This window comes from Lepidochelys kempii, chromosome 19, assembly GCF_965140285.1.
Source record: "Lepidochelys kempii isolate rLepKem1 chromosome 19, rLepKem1.hap1, whole genome shotgun sequence".
In the NCBI taxonomy this organism is placed as follows: domain Eukaryota; kingdom Metazoa; phylum Chordata; order Testudines; family Cheloniidae; genus Lepidochelys; species Lepidochelys kempii.
This window is the reverse complement of record NC_136398.1, coordinates 3,815,874-3,830,235: the sequence shown is the minus strand read 5'-3', so window position 1 is coordinate 3,830,235 and position 14,362 is coordinate 3,815,874. Positions and strand designations below refer to the sequence as shown.

Here is a 14,362-nt window from a genome sequence, read left to right as displayed (position 1 = left end):
TAAAGGAGTCAAACATACTGCACCCAATTCATTTCCGGAGCTACTAGGAAATGCTCAAGATCATTCTCCCACTCAAGATTCCCCTGAATCCAGCTATAGAAATGAAATTGATTTATGAAACCTACACTGCCAGCCTAAACTATAAGTCACTATTTCATGGGTTCAGTGATCACACTACTATACAGTCTTGCTCTGTTTTAAGTACCCATTTTCTTATTGCTCAGTTAAAATTTGTATTGGTTACATATGGTGGCAGTTAAGGATGTTACTAAATACTCAGAAAACAACAACTGCGTCATAATTGTTAACTAAGATGGGAAAGTGATGAACTGTTATTTTAGACGTGAGATGAGTTGTGTGTCGGAGATGGATGTTGTAACAACTTTGCTCATGTGATGTACGGGACCAGGAAGTACAGAAGGATAGACCTGCAGAATGGGGTCTTATGTCTCCTGTATTTCTATTCCCCACAGTTCGACCTGTGAAACTCAAGGAGGATATTCTGTCATGCACTTTTGCTGAGCTGAGTTTTGGCTTGTGCCAGTTTATCCAAGAGGTGCGGAGACCAAACGGTGAAAAATATGATCCCGACAGCATCTTATACTTGTGCCTTGGAATTCAGCAGGTAACTCATTGAACCACTGCATTGCCAAGTTTGTAAATAAGACTTTTTTAATGTAGTGTCTATAGTAATTGTTGGCTTTTGGGATTTTATTTTGGAGATGAGGGCCACTTGGTTACCCCATTTTTAAGGCTTATTCTTAACCCCTCACACAAACCTCAAAAACCTGTCTGGCAGCCAGGGCAGGCCCTATCATGAGTGGTTAAGGAACACCCTTCCTTAACATGCTAGCATATCTGGAAAAAGTCTTGGACTGCCATTGCTAGGCAGTTAGTTATCACAGATAAACCACTTAAAGAAATAATATCATGAGAACAATAAAATTAGAATTAACCAATAGGAAGAAAAAATGTAACTAGTTATTGTGGCCTGCTTGTTTACCGTAAGCTGAAACAATGACAAAAAAACCCCAGAACCTTATAACTAGCTCTTTAAAACGCAAACTGACTCAGTTCAAGGTGGGGCTAGTTTTTCCTTAGGTAGCATATTTGTTCACTCTCTCCAGTAACCATTCAGAGATTTAGGATCAAATGCTTTTCTGGGCATTAAACCTCATTTGGTTGGTTGGTTGACTTGTCACCTTAACGTTTTTCACCAGACATGCTTGACAAAATGGAAGAAGAACTATAAATTTGGTTTGCCTGTGACCAGCATCCAGGAAGCATCAGAAATTTCTTTGGATTGCATTTCTTTTTCAAGCTAACTTCTTTTTTTTTTCCCCAAACTGCAGTAGAATGTTTGTATCCTAGTACATTAGCCATTAAAGGACAATACTTTCATGATGAAGATTGAACTCTTCCCCCCCCCACCACTTCCCCCCGTAAAGATTACTGAGAACAAGCCTGCCTGTGACATCATAATAAGTCTGTGGTTGTGCCCTTGGTAGGCTTAGGTGCTGTCTGTGTTGGCAAGAGACACTGTGTTAGCATATTTAAGCCCAGTTCATTAGAAAGAGGCTGAAATTATTACGCTGGCATCTGTAGACAGAGCCATGTTTGGGGATGTATTTTGTTGTGTTCAAGGATGGTAAATTTTCAGAACACTGCTCTAGATCTGCGCATTAATAATAATTCGTGCCTGCATCTCCCATTTAATAAGAGAGGCCACTGTCCCTGTGTTTATCATACTTGGGAAGCCAGTAGAGTGATTTGGAAATGCACATTCATTTTTAGCATAATTGTAAAAGGAAGGCAAAGAGAAATACCGTAGGAGAGAACCAAAATAAATCTGACACCCAGTAACCTGTCAGCACTCTTCTATGTAACTATGAATTGTATCTCTTCCTTTCTTTTCTCTTGTAGTACCTGTTTGAGAATGGTAGAATAGATAACATATTTACCGAGCCCTATTCCAGGTTTATGATTGAACTTACAAAACTATTGAAAATCTGGGAACCTACAATACTTCCAAATGGTAGGACAATTATTTTTCATATTGTGTTGTTTTTATATACATGCATGACAGTGAAACCCATCTTTATAAATGAATGAGTTCTCAAGGGTGCTCCTTACAGTACATGTCATCTGAAGAGTGCTGGGGCGAAAGAACAGCAGCACTGAACCACTCCATTAAGTCTACCATGATTAGGTGCGTGATCTGTACTGTGAGGTGCTATCCTCCTCCCCTCTCCACAACATGTAGTCATTTGTGAGAGACGGGAATCCTGGATTCCATATTCAACTCTGCCACTTACTTACTATGGGACCTTTAGCAAGACACACTTAACCATCTCTCTGCCTCAGGTTATGCCTCTGTAAAATGGGTATAACGCTTCCCTTAGCCATATGTCTTGAAGCTTCATGAATTAATTTTTGAATGCTCTTCATCTAGCATCTTTTATGGGAGGCTTTCAAAGTCTTGTTATAAATCCTCCCTCTGTTTCCTGCAGAGTTGGCTGGTTGGTATACTTGAGGGGCGCTGAATGAGACAAAGGTGGTAATTTTATAAATACAACTAAAACAGCTGAACACTTTTTTTTTTTTAAACACTGTAATTTGGATAGAGGAGCTTGGTTTCAGGGTACCAAAGAACCTTTAGTGATTGTGGTGACTGCATACCTGGATCCATGACCATCTTTCTGTGTATTTCTTTTAATAAAAAAACAAAAGAAAACCCATGCATTTACATGGTGCTACATCCACCAAGACCTCTGGTTACCTAACACATCTGTGATTAGAAAAGGAGTACTTATAGCACCTTAGAGACTAACAAATTTATTTGAGCATAAGGTTTCGTGGGCTAAAACCCATTTCATCAGGTGCATTCAGTGGAAAAAACTGAATGCATCCGATGAAGTGAGCTGTAAGTCACGAAAGCTTATGCTCAGATAAATTTGTTAGTCTGTAAGGTGCCACAAGTACTCCTTTTCTTTTTGTGACTAGAGACTAACACGGCTGCTACTCTGAAACCTGACATCTGTGATTAACCTCCATAAATTCCTTTTCTTTACCTGCTCTCAAGTTCACTATGTCACAGCAGTGTATCTCCAAATGGAGGTATCACGTCACTATCCATGCTCCACGACCAAGAAGTGTTAATGTGTAAGGAGTTGATTGGGCTACATAACATGAACGTGTGCTGAGGTCTTACTGAGATAAATAATGGCTGCTTTAGACCCTTATTTCCATTTGCTTTTGAAAAGTCTCACTGATCAATAGCTTGGTCTTCCTCATGCTTGATGGGTCATATTTATCCCTTGTGTAAGTGTATGCAGTTCTGTTGATTTCAGTCAAGTTAAATGTACTTACTGTAGGTCTGAGTTTGACCTGATGTACAAGTCATTGATGCATCAGGTTGTCTGGGAGGATTTGATTTATATTATAATTTGTCTGGCAGGACCTGGCTTTTTCGTGCAACTCCTCCCCCATCCAACAGGGGTTTATTGCTTTCCTTAAACCTATGAAAATCTTCAAGGATCACATTGTGCCCCCCAGGTCACTGCTGAAACTGCTTACTCATATCTGAGAGCAGAGAGTTGCCCTTACAATGAGATAGTTGTTTAGTAAAGAGCTGATTTTTCCTTTTCCTTTACCCATTATCCTCAGGTTACATGTTCTCGAGAATTGAAGAGGAACATTTATGGGAATGTAAACAGCTCGGTGCATATTCCCCTATAGTCTTATTGAACACGCTTCTGTTCTTCAATACCAAATACTTCCAACTAAAGAATGTCAGTGAGCATCTGAAGCTGTCCTTTGCCCACGTTATGAGACGCACCCGGACTCTGAAATACAACACCAAGATGACGTACCTGCGTTTTTTCCCACCTTTTCAAAAACAAGAGGTAGAATCAGGTGTGTTGCTGCTTTCTAATGACTTGAGTGGTTTTAATTTGGATTTTTGTAGCCCCAACACCATTGCCAATGCTTCATTTTAAAACGGGGGAAAAAATGTAGTCGTGCATTTTGCACATTTACTAATATTTGGGATTCTGCTGATACTTTAACTTCCCTCCCCTTGTCCTCCCACCCCCTTTTCTTTTGGACTTCCAGCTGGGTTTAAACCAAAATTCTGTATGAGCCCCGACAGCTGATAGAAACCTGTGAATGAGATGCCCAGAATATTTGACAGCTTTTCACTAATCATTTTTAGAGCAGCAAAAGCACATCCAGCAATGCAAACCTAGAATAAGATTCATTCCCTTCCTGAAGAGCTGATAGCACGAAGGACCAGGCTCCTTAAGGTGCTGAGCACCTTTAGCCCCCATTGAAGTCAGGGGCACTTGAAGTTAGTCTGCTTAGTTAGGATCTGCTTTGTAGCATACACACCCTAAGACAGAGCAGCCGGAGGACACATAAAGCCAAGCCAGCCAGAGCTGTTGACACACATGAAATGCAGGAGGAGGGAGTGGAAACTGTCCTTTTGCAGGCCCCAGACATAGAGAGAGAATGCAGCTTTCCTTCGCTGCAGTAGTGGTTTACAGCTCATGGGTAAGCTGGGAAATGCTAAAGCTAAATCTGATTCTGTGAGGGGTGGCAATGAGCCCTGGGAGAGGAGCTGTTGGTGGGATGGTGATGTTTGACTTGTTTGTGAATTGAAAACTTGGTGGAAGCATGCTGACTGCCACTGATCAGAGACTTTGTAAGGACAGCAGGCAGGATCATCATGCTACTGGCTACTTTAGTTAATTTTGATAAGCGATGAATTCTCTCTATTAAGATAGTTGCTATTGTTGGTCCGCTTTTGCTTGGTGCTAGGTCTTCTTAACTTCTCCAGAAGGGGAGTAACACATCTACTTTTCCCTCCTAGAGTTGAAGTCCTTGATAAGATTGATAACATGCACTACTTATTTTCTAAATGAGTGACCACAAAGTCTCTTTTAAATGCCTGTCAGGTGGTTTCTGCTATTATGCCATTTTATTATTCATAGCATCTTTCACAGGGGAGGTACTTTGTAATATGTCTGGTCTGATTGTTCGATGGGCTCTGGAGGATACTGGGCCAATTTCTACATTGACTTACACCATGTGTAGCTCCATGGATTCCAATAGTGTTACAGGTCCATACAGAATTGGGCCACTATGTCTTAGGCTATGACTACACTACAGCCTATGTTGGCAAAACTTAGTTGCTCAGGGGTGTGAATATTCCACCCCCCTGAGCAACATAGGTTACAGCGACATAGCACTGTTTACATGAACACTTAGGTTGGTGGGAGAGCTCTCTTCCATCGCCATCGAGCATCTTCACCACATGTGCCACAGCTGTATAGATACAGGTGCTGTACATAGAGACCTATCCTTCGTTTTGGAACTTACCCAAAATTCATTCTGGGTCCTGGCAAAGGTCATTTGCCTAAGCAAGATATACTGTGTGGTCGATCTTTATTTCATTTTTATATAACTACTATTAAAAGCAGTGGGGGTGTCTGCTCTGAAGGTGCAGCAGAAGGAGATGGGGGAGAAAAGGATAGCGGCTGGTAAGTGGATCTGTCTTTGAAAGGATGTATACACTCTGAGGTAGATGGGGAACAGGCACACCGAGGATGACCGTGCACGGGTACGATGGTGTTCTAGCACTTGAGCTGTGGATGGGGGCAAGGGCTCTTATCAGTCCCTATAAACCAGCGTTAACAAGGTGAAACTAAATATTGTTTAAGCCATTACATTATCCTGATCCAGCATTTAAATCTGTGTAGAAACAGATCCTTTCTATTATGTTGGGCTCCTTTTTAACGGTCAGCGACACAAGTGATGGCATTCATTTGACAAAGTTGTTTCCAGTGTTTGACTTGGCAGTGTCAGTTTGCGTGAAAAGCGAGCCTATCAAACAGCACGTCATGTATGCGCTGCTCAAAGCCCCATCAGGGTGCAGAACTAAACCAGACAGCTTCAGCTTACTCTCACAGAGGAGGACTGTTCTCCACTGAGCTCATGTGGTGTCGTTTTCCTGTATCCAGATAAGTTATCTGTAGGAAAAAGGAAACGGAGTGAGGACGAGGAGGTTCCAACAGCAGTGGAAATGGCTGAAAACACAGATAACCCTCTGAGATGTCCAGTCCGACTCTATGAGTTTTACTTGTCAAAATGGTGAGTGATTGGCACAGCCTAATTTTGGATTATACTTGAACCAGATTGTGCCCTCCTGCAAGGAAACTTGAGGTGGGGTAGGGCAACTCTGCGGCTCCTCTTGGGGAGTTTTCTCCAAACACCGCACAAGAAGGGGGTTCCACGCATGCAGTTACCCTGCAAAGAAGCAAGGAAATGATCCATCCGCAAATCTCTATCGAGTTCCTCAGGACCAGGGTCACCCAGCCCTTTGCCTCTGCACAGGCTCGGAGGCTCCCTACTCCTCCTCAACAACATCACAGCTCAAATGGAGCCAGGCACCAGCAGGTTCCCCAAGGTTCAACCGGTGATGGGGAAATGCTATTGCATGGTAATACAGCTGTGGTTTGCATTAACTTTTCCAAGAGTTCCCCGGGCTAGGTGGAGGAGAGGGGCAGAGGAGGATGCAGTAACCCCTGCCATTCCTTTTCCCTCACGCTCACGGATCCTGGACCCTGCAGAATGACTGTAATTTGGCCCCTTGCTCCAAGAAGTAGAGCCAAGCTCTACAATGCAGTAATCTGTTGCTCAAGATAAGCAGCATCTCAGTAGCACTTTCCTCATAAAGTAGGGTGGAAAAATATGATTTAGAGGTAACAGCAAGAGATGTTTCAGAGTAGCAGCCGTGTTAGTGTGTATCTGCAAAAAGAAAAGGAGGACTTGTAGCACCTTAGAGACTTACAGATTTATTTGAGCATAAGCTTTCGTGAGCTACAGCTCAGTTCATCTGATGCATGCAGTGGAAAATACGTTTTCCACTGCATGTGTCCGATGAAGTAAACTAGAGATGCTGACATTTACTTGCTGAAAGATGAGATTAACTTTACTCCAGGAGTCACAAAGGAAGCTGCAGAACAAGGATGAACGTATAAATCATTCAGTCTCTCCCCCACTCTCCACTTAAGATCATTGAGCAATGGAGTTCAGTATTATTCTCTCTCAAAAGAACATACATGCCAGAGAGCGACATCTCATTAGTGCCTGCTAATAGCCCTGTAAATCATTATTTGAAACACACACACAGCCAAATTAGTGCAAAATAGCCCTGCTCAGGCAAAGCCATGTCCAGCAACTCTCTCCACTCCTTGCTCCTTTCGCACTTTCCTTGTGTTCACTCTCATACTGTCAGAAGGTGTCATTCTGAGCTATCACACATTTGCTGCACCACCTCATATGACATCATAGTTCAGCCTCTGCAGAATTGGCAGTGAAAAGCCTCTTTCACTTTCTGGATTTTAATGTGACAATTGTAAAGCCCAGCAGGGAGCAGAATCCTTTCTGCCGAGGGCTTTACTCTTCTTGCTAGGCAAGACTGCAAGGCACTCTCTCCGATTCTTAAGGCCAGTCTTTCAAGTGGATGGGTTCACCATTCTGCTATCACTAACAGGCAGGCTAGACTCTGGTACTCTCAGTATCCCAAAGGCGGCTTCAAAAGTTATCCAGTGTCCTGGGAAATATCAGTAATGCAGTTAGTCTGCATATACTTACCAGGAGCTCCCATGTTGCCTAGAACACGAGAACCAGTTTTATTCTGAGATTGAACGTTAATTATGTTAAGACGGTGATATCATGTAATGGGATGAAACTGCAACTGAAGAACCACCTCCGTAAGGAGACGCAGCTGTTCTGTTTGGTTCTATAAACAGCTAATGCCCTTTAAACTGGAGACGGATTGTCAGCTCACTGCAGTGAAGGGCGGAGATTGAGTCACTAGAATGGAGATCCAAATTTTACTGTTTAAATTGTAGTGATTCTGTCTCAAGGTAACATCAGGTAATAGGGCTGAGCTACTTTCCCTTTGTCTCTTGAACTGTGTTGTAAACAGGACTGATAATGCTGCCTTCTGATATACAGTCTTCCTTTCTTTACACTAACAGTTCTGAAAGCGTGAAGCAGAGAAGTGATGTGTTTTACCTTCAACCTGAGCGGTCTTGTGTACCTAATAGCCCTATGTGGTACTCCACGTTGCCAATAGACCCCGGGACCTTGGACATCATGTTAACACGTATTCTTATGGTGAGGGAGGTACACGAAGAACTTGCCAAAGTCAGATCAGAGGACTCTGATATTGAATTGTCAGACTAACTGAAGTGGGGTATTTTCCTTTCAATACCCGTTGCAAGTACCAAACTGTGAACACATCCAGCCTTCAGAAAATGTTGTGTATCAAATAAGCCAAGTTAACAACACTACACAGGCATATTTTGAACCACAATGGATGTGCAAACTGGAATCAGAAGGAAGCAAACTACTTTAAGCTGCAAGAAACGCCAGTGTCCAATGCAGTGATAAATCCTCTAAACAAACTCAAGATTAATTAACCTGTTCAAGCGGTGCATAAATCCTTCATTTGTTTGGGATTAAAACAAAATTGTGAAATATTTTTAAGCAAAACTGTTGTATAAATTCTACCATAGTAACCATGGGCATAGAGAACTAGACTGTGGCTCACATGACTTTGCAGCCCAATGGCTGGCAGCCATTGCTGCCAAAGAGCCTGTGGAGATCCTAGAGATCTCCATGTGGACAGGAGACAAAGTACAGTGAGGTCTAGACAAATAGACACCTTCCGTTATGTATACACACACTTTTTTAGTTTTATTTTATTTTTTACTGGGATCAAAGATTAAGAAAGATATTAAGCCAGAAGTCAATGTTATATCTGCCAGATTACTACCCTAGTGGATGATTACCTGGGCTGCGTTCAAACAGTCACATGACCCCAGAGTCTAGCTCTTAGTCCATGCTAGTAACTACGACTCTGTTGGATCTCTGATGTGTGGGAGATGCTGTAAGTCAAGCATCAGAGCAATCACGTTATGGGACAAAAATCTCTGGAATACATATAGGAGAGCGAGGGTCTAGGGCTATGTGCAGAAAATCCCCTGAATAGCCTCTGCAATCTGTTGATGTAATCTAGCAAATGCTGTGGTGCGCAAAAATAGTTGTTTTGGAGGGAGTTGTTTTGGTTTGGGTTTTTTTTGTCATACGGCAGCTTTCCTTCCCTTTTTCTCCCATTCCCCCCTAATTCTTTGTTTTTATACCGTGCAAGTCTGGAGGGCCTTGTCATTTCAAAGTGAAGATACTCTCTCCACCCTTGCAACAGTGCAGTATTACTTTTGACAACAGAACTGTGGTAGAAAAGTACCTTGTGTGTTTTTTTACCCCACCCTACCCAAAGAAATTTAGTGATAGTGTTGGAAATTGAAATATTTTTTTCAATGGCTTGGCTGTTACTGTATCTTTTAAAAGGGGAATCTCCCATACTGTATCCAGAGGACAGGACACTGATTAGATAACATCTGTCTCTCCATTTTCTCAAGCTTAAGATGCTCATTTCTGAGGACAACAGGTCATAAATACAAGACTATTTTTAAAGAGAATTGTACTTTTTCTTTTTTTTTTTTTAAATCAGTAGTTGCAGCCAGTTGCCCAACTTCTGTAGCAGGGTTTTGATATCTGACCCTCTCACTGCAGTTTCAGGAGTTGAAAATCAACAGCCTTGAATTAAATTTGTTTTTTTAATTTTCTTTACTTTTAGCAGTAACAAAGGTAATTTAAACAATAAAATTGGAAAGTAGTCTCTTGACGTTGTGTACTCGGTAGTCCTGTCCCTGCCTGTAACAGATTTCACTGATGTATTTTTTAATACAGAAAACTGTGTGAAAAGTAAACCTGCCCCTGATTCTGTATGATCCAAGTCCATCTGTGTCTGTCATTTCTGATCAGAGACTGTTTATTTCACATCTTGTCCTAAAGCTGTGGGGGAAAATACCCTGGCCATTATTACCCTACCAATAAACTGCCCAGAGGCTTGGAGGCTTAATGATCTCAATTACATTAATTTTACAGTGTTTAAATACTAACCTTCTCCCTATAGTAATATTAAAAGTAGGTAGATAGCAAACACACAGCTTGTGTTCGAACAGCTGATGTTTTTTTAAGAAGAAAAAATATCCCCATGCCTTTAACTGACGACGACAGATACTGTATGGTTGGAAAAAACAAAAACCCACAACTCCATTGCCCCGACAGAACAAGTAGTGTCTCAGTTGCATGCAGGTCTACCCAGAACCTCACATCACAGGAGAAATCCATGAATTATTGTAATTCTTGGACATTGCTCATGAGGGCAGCTATAATGTCTTTGTCAGGTTGTTTTTTCACCCCTTTCTATTAGAGAGTTGTGTGAAATTTTTTCAATGAATAAGCAAGGGAAACAGTCAAGACATCCTGTTAGGTTTGTTTTTAAACAAAAATTTCTGCTTTTCCCTGGATAGAAGTTACAGAAATTTTCCCGTAGAATAAAATCGTATCTTTGTATATGATGGGTGACTTACTCATTTTTCTTTCTGGTTCTGGAGAACGTCACTCTTGGCTGTCTATGGAACTACAGGATGTCAGTTTGTTCCAGGTTCTTGGAATGAAAAATAATTACCCCTCATATCCTCTTAGCAAACAAATCTATACTACTTTAGCCTGACTGACACAGCAATGTTGATGAATGTTGTATTTGTCTATTTAATTTTTTGTATGATAAACAGTTCATTGCCGTTTTGGTTCTTTTTGTCCCATTAACAGGACCGTAGTTTAGTTTTTCCCAGTGTAACAACTGCTGCTTGGTGGCTCTTTGTAAGAGACAATATGCATTTCCTTGATATTCCAGTGCTGCCTCAGCCTCTCAGATCTGTCGTCATTTTGATTGGACTCAACACTGGGGCAAGACCTGTTGCCTCGAAGAGTTCAAGAGATATTAACTACACACACAGTTTCAAAGTTACTGGGTTTCCTGAAACTCTTACTTTATTTTTATTATAAATAGTTTTATCTGTACTGCTCGCTGCCCGGGCAATACTGCTCGTAACTTGAAATGTTCTATTTAAGGAGAAAATAAATAACTTTTTTAGTCTGCACTTGGCAAAGAAAGGACAGTGGTGAATGCAAGCAGGACAAACAGAAGGTGCTGCTTTCTGCCAGTAGGGTTTCTTTGCTTATTTTTAGGCCTCCTAACCCAATGACACGATTTTCAAGTGTTTCTTTTCTGGGCACAGATAGGACAGCATAGCTGTTAAGATTGTTTAGCTTGAGGGCCTGGAAGCCAGGCTGCCTGGTTCCATATTACAGAGTATATTACATAGTGAATTACAGCCAGAGCCAGTAATTTGAGACTGTCGATTTTGCAAAGATTTTAAAAATGCCTTTTTGGGGCCTGGTTGTCCTCTGCACAATTCTGACATTTTCTAGTGGGATGTATCCTGAAATATGCTGAGCACACTGTATGTGCTGATCTCCATCAGCTTCCATTGACTTCGGAATCCAGCACAAAGGAAAGATGCATGTTGCATTAATTATTCCATTGACCTCATTAGCCACTGATCTAAAAAAATCTGCATTCATCTGGCAACAGTCTCCAGTTCAGTAATGTCACCTCACAAGCTTAAAATAAAATGGCATCAGTGGTATCGGTTTCTTACTTCCTAAGGGTACAGTAATATAATGGCCAAGCAGTACTGAGGGAGCTTTACAGCCAGGGTTATGAACTGTTGCCTTACAAAACAGCTACTGTGGATAAGACCTTGTATACTGTGCTCCTCTTTTCATCTTCAGTCTCCATGCTTTAAATGAGGGCATTTGGAGTTTGGCTGGCCTCAACAAAGCATGGTTGCATTCTCTTGTTGCTTTGTGTGTTCTCCTATTTAACATTCTTGATCAACCCAGTGGATTCAGAATCTGGATTTGCTCTCCTCCCCTGCTTAGCTGCTGCTCTACAGTACGTTCCAAATAGAAGGGAACATCTCTGCAGGCTCGTTTGCAGGCCTGAAAGAAGCAGGTAGCTTTGAGCAGCCAACTTAGCAGACAAGTAGCAGAGAACTGATAGAATCGACCTATCTTCACTGTATATACTGGGTATACACACCTCAACCACTACAGTGGCACCAGCCGTGCAGTTAGACGCTACCTATGCTGATGGGAGGGGCTCTCCCTTCATAAGTAGGGAGTAGCTACGTCAACAGAAGAATTCTTCCATCAACCTAGCACTGTGACACCTTGGGGATTAAGTTGGCATAGTTACATTGCTCAGAGGTGTGGATTTTGAGAGCCGTAGGTATGCCAATGTAAATTCCCAGCGTAGACCAGCCCACTGTAAATCTTTTTTGAAGTTGCAAAACTTTTTAATTCCCAGGACAAATCCTTACAAACAGTCAAAGCCTACCAAATCCTTCTCTAGTTGTCAGTTGCATCATTTGTCCAGAGAGCAACATGAATCAGGCTTTTCTCAGTTCTCAAGTGACAGACCACCTGCTGGTTTCTTATTTCATGTACTGTGGATGAGAATTTTACCTTTCTTCTGCAGTAGTAAAGCTGAACCATGGAATCCAGTTTTTCCCTTAAGAGCTGCAACCTTAGAGCCAAAAAGCCTGCTTGCATTACACAAGTATTACCAGTGCAGTAAAATTTGCACTTGTCAGGGCTCATCTACATTGGGAACGGACGCTGGCATAGTGATGTCTGTCTCCGGGTTGTGAAAAATCCGCACCCCCGAGAGAGATTGTTAAACTGACCTACCCCGGCCGTAGAGAGCTCTGGAGTGGCAGAAAAATTCTTCCATCAACCAAACCACTGCGTCTCAGAGAGGTGGATTACCTGTGTCTACACTGAAGCATTACGGCTGTTTAATTGTAGGTATATGCAAAGATAAGCAGTCTATTGCCATTTTATGTCCCTGCTCATAGATGCCTTGAAAGATGACCGAGAAAGACGAGATTTTACACCATTGCAATCCCTCAGTCTGTTATGGTCAGTACCTTGAGAACCATCTGTAGCTCAGTAAAGCCAAGGAAAGCACGTCCATGAATTAGCCCTAGCCATACATGTACCAGAAATAGTCATATATTTTTGCTCAGGGAAAATTGACCTGGAAAATGGAGGTACACATGTTTTGTGCACAATAGGGCTGGATTTATGACTGTTTGGAGTAGTTGGCTTTTAAAGCTGGGATTGCCAGCTGTAAATCTCAGAGATAATAATCTAAAAGGGAACATGATGATCATCTAGTCCAGGGATCAGCAACCTTTGGCCCACAGCCCGCCAGGGGGCTTACCGCATGTCAAAGGTTGCCAATCCCGGATCTAGTCTGACCACCTACTTTAATACAGCCCATAGAATTTCACCCAGCAATTCTCCCCAAGCCTACAGTGTCTGGTTGAGCATGCGTAAAATCTTGTGTGTTATTTTCAACAAAGAGTCTCTTAATGCTCTTTGGGTGTTTTTGTGTTGCCTTAGAAGGAAGTTCTTTTGCACTTGCCAAGGGGTAATGGAATATTTAAATAAAAGTGGAGAACCTGCAGCGGCTGCACTGTGTTCCCAAGAGCTCTGCATTGCAAATACTTTATCATGTTTGGCTTTGGGGTCAGTTTATGTGGACAAGTGATTTTTGTATAGCAGGTGAATAACGTTAGATGGACTTAAGGTGTATGCATCCCATCATTCTGCATGCAATGTTTCTTCTTCAAAGGTGGTCCAACCTAATCAACCACATGATGCACGTATGCACTTACAGCAGAGATGGGACAAGTCTATGGTAGCCCTAATTTAGACGTTCATAGGTCGAGAAGTCCAAGCTCTGTCTGTTTTTTTTTTTTTGCTATTTAGATTTGAGGAAGAGGGCTATGATGGTGTTCTGGCCAGCGATTTTTTTTTTTTTTTAAATTTATAAAAGTTAGAGGCCACATCTATTGAAATCAACAGAACTACACTTATTTATACCAGCTCTAGATCTGGCCCAACATGCTGAAAAATTCTAGAACGGTTTTAAAAGTTTTAACCGTTTCATAAAATCCAGACCCCTTGGATTCTCTGATGCCTAGTTCTTAAACACCGATAAGATGGTAACATTCGGTTAAAGATTTTCAGGGCTAATTGGTGGAGGTTTGTGTTTAACAACTGGAATTTCCCAACCTCACTCTTGACTGGGGGGGGGGGGGGGAATAAAATGCAGAGAGCAGCTCTTGAAAAGTGGTCAAGTTTTAAAAAATTTAAAATCAGATCATCATAAAGGTACAGTCCATTTCATTGACCAAAATCCAGTCTGCATTCTTGGTGTCCAGACGATCTGTGTCCAGCAGCTGGATTGGGTATGGAATGGATGGCTCTCATTGCTTATTCACAAATGAACAGACTATCTTGGGTGGAA

At 41.8% G+C, this 14,362-nt stretch overlaps 1 protein-coding gene across 10 annotated transcripts in view; it reads left to right on the top strand.

Moving 5' to 3' along the window:
• The window catches only part of LOC140900495 (zinc finger MYM-type protein 4), a 55,770-nt gene extending 45,907 nt beyond the window's left edge, over window positions 1–9,863 (top strand). For 8 of the 10 annotated variants that reach the window (XM_073317856.2, XM_073317858.2, XM_073317859.2 and 5 more), the window contains 5 exons: window positions 474–625; window positions 1,924–2,035; window positions 3,667–3,915; window positions 6,021–6,150; window positions 8,046–9,863. In XM_073317856.2, coding sequence (XP_073173957.1) covers window positions 474–625; window positions 1,924–2,035; window positions 3,667–3,915; window positions 6,021–6,150; window positions 8,046–8,253 — 851 coding nt within the window. In that variant the 3' untranslated portion in view covers window positions 8,254–9,863. Of the gene's footprint in view, window positions 1–473; window positions 626–1,923; window positions 2,036–3,666; window positions 3,916–6,020; window positions 6,151–8,045 lie in introns of those variants that run through there. The other 2 variants (XM_073317860.2, XM_073317861.2) reach the window with 2 other exon arrangements.
• The last annotated feature ends 4,499 nt before the right edge of the window (window positions 9,864–14,362 follow it).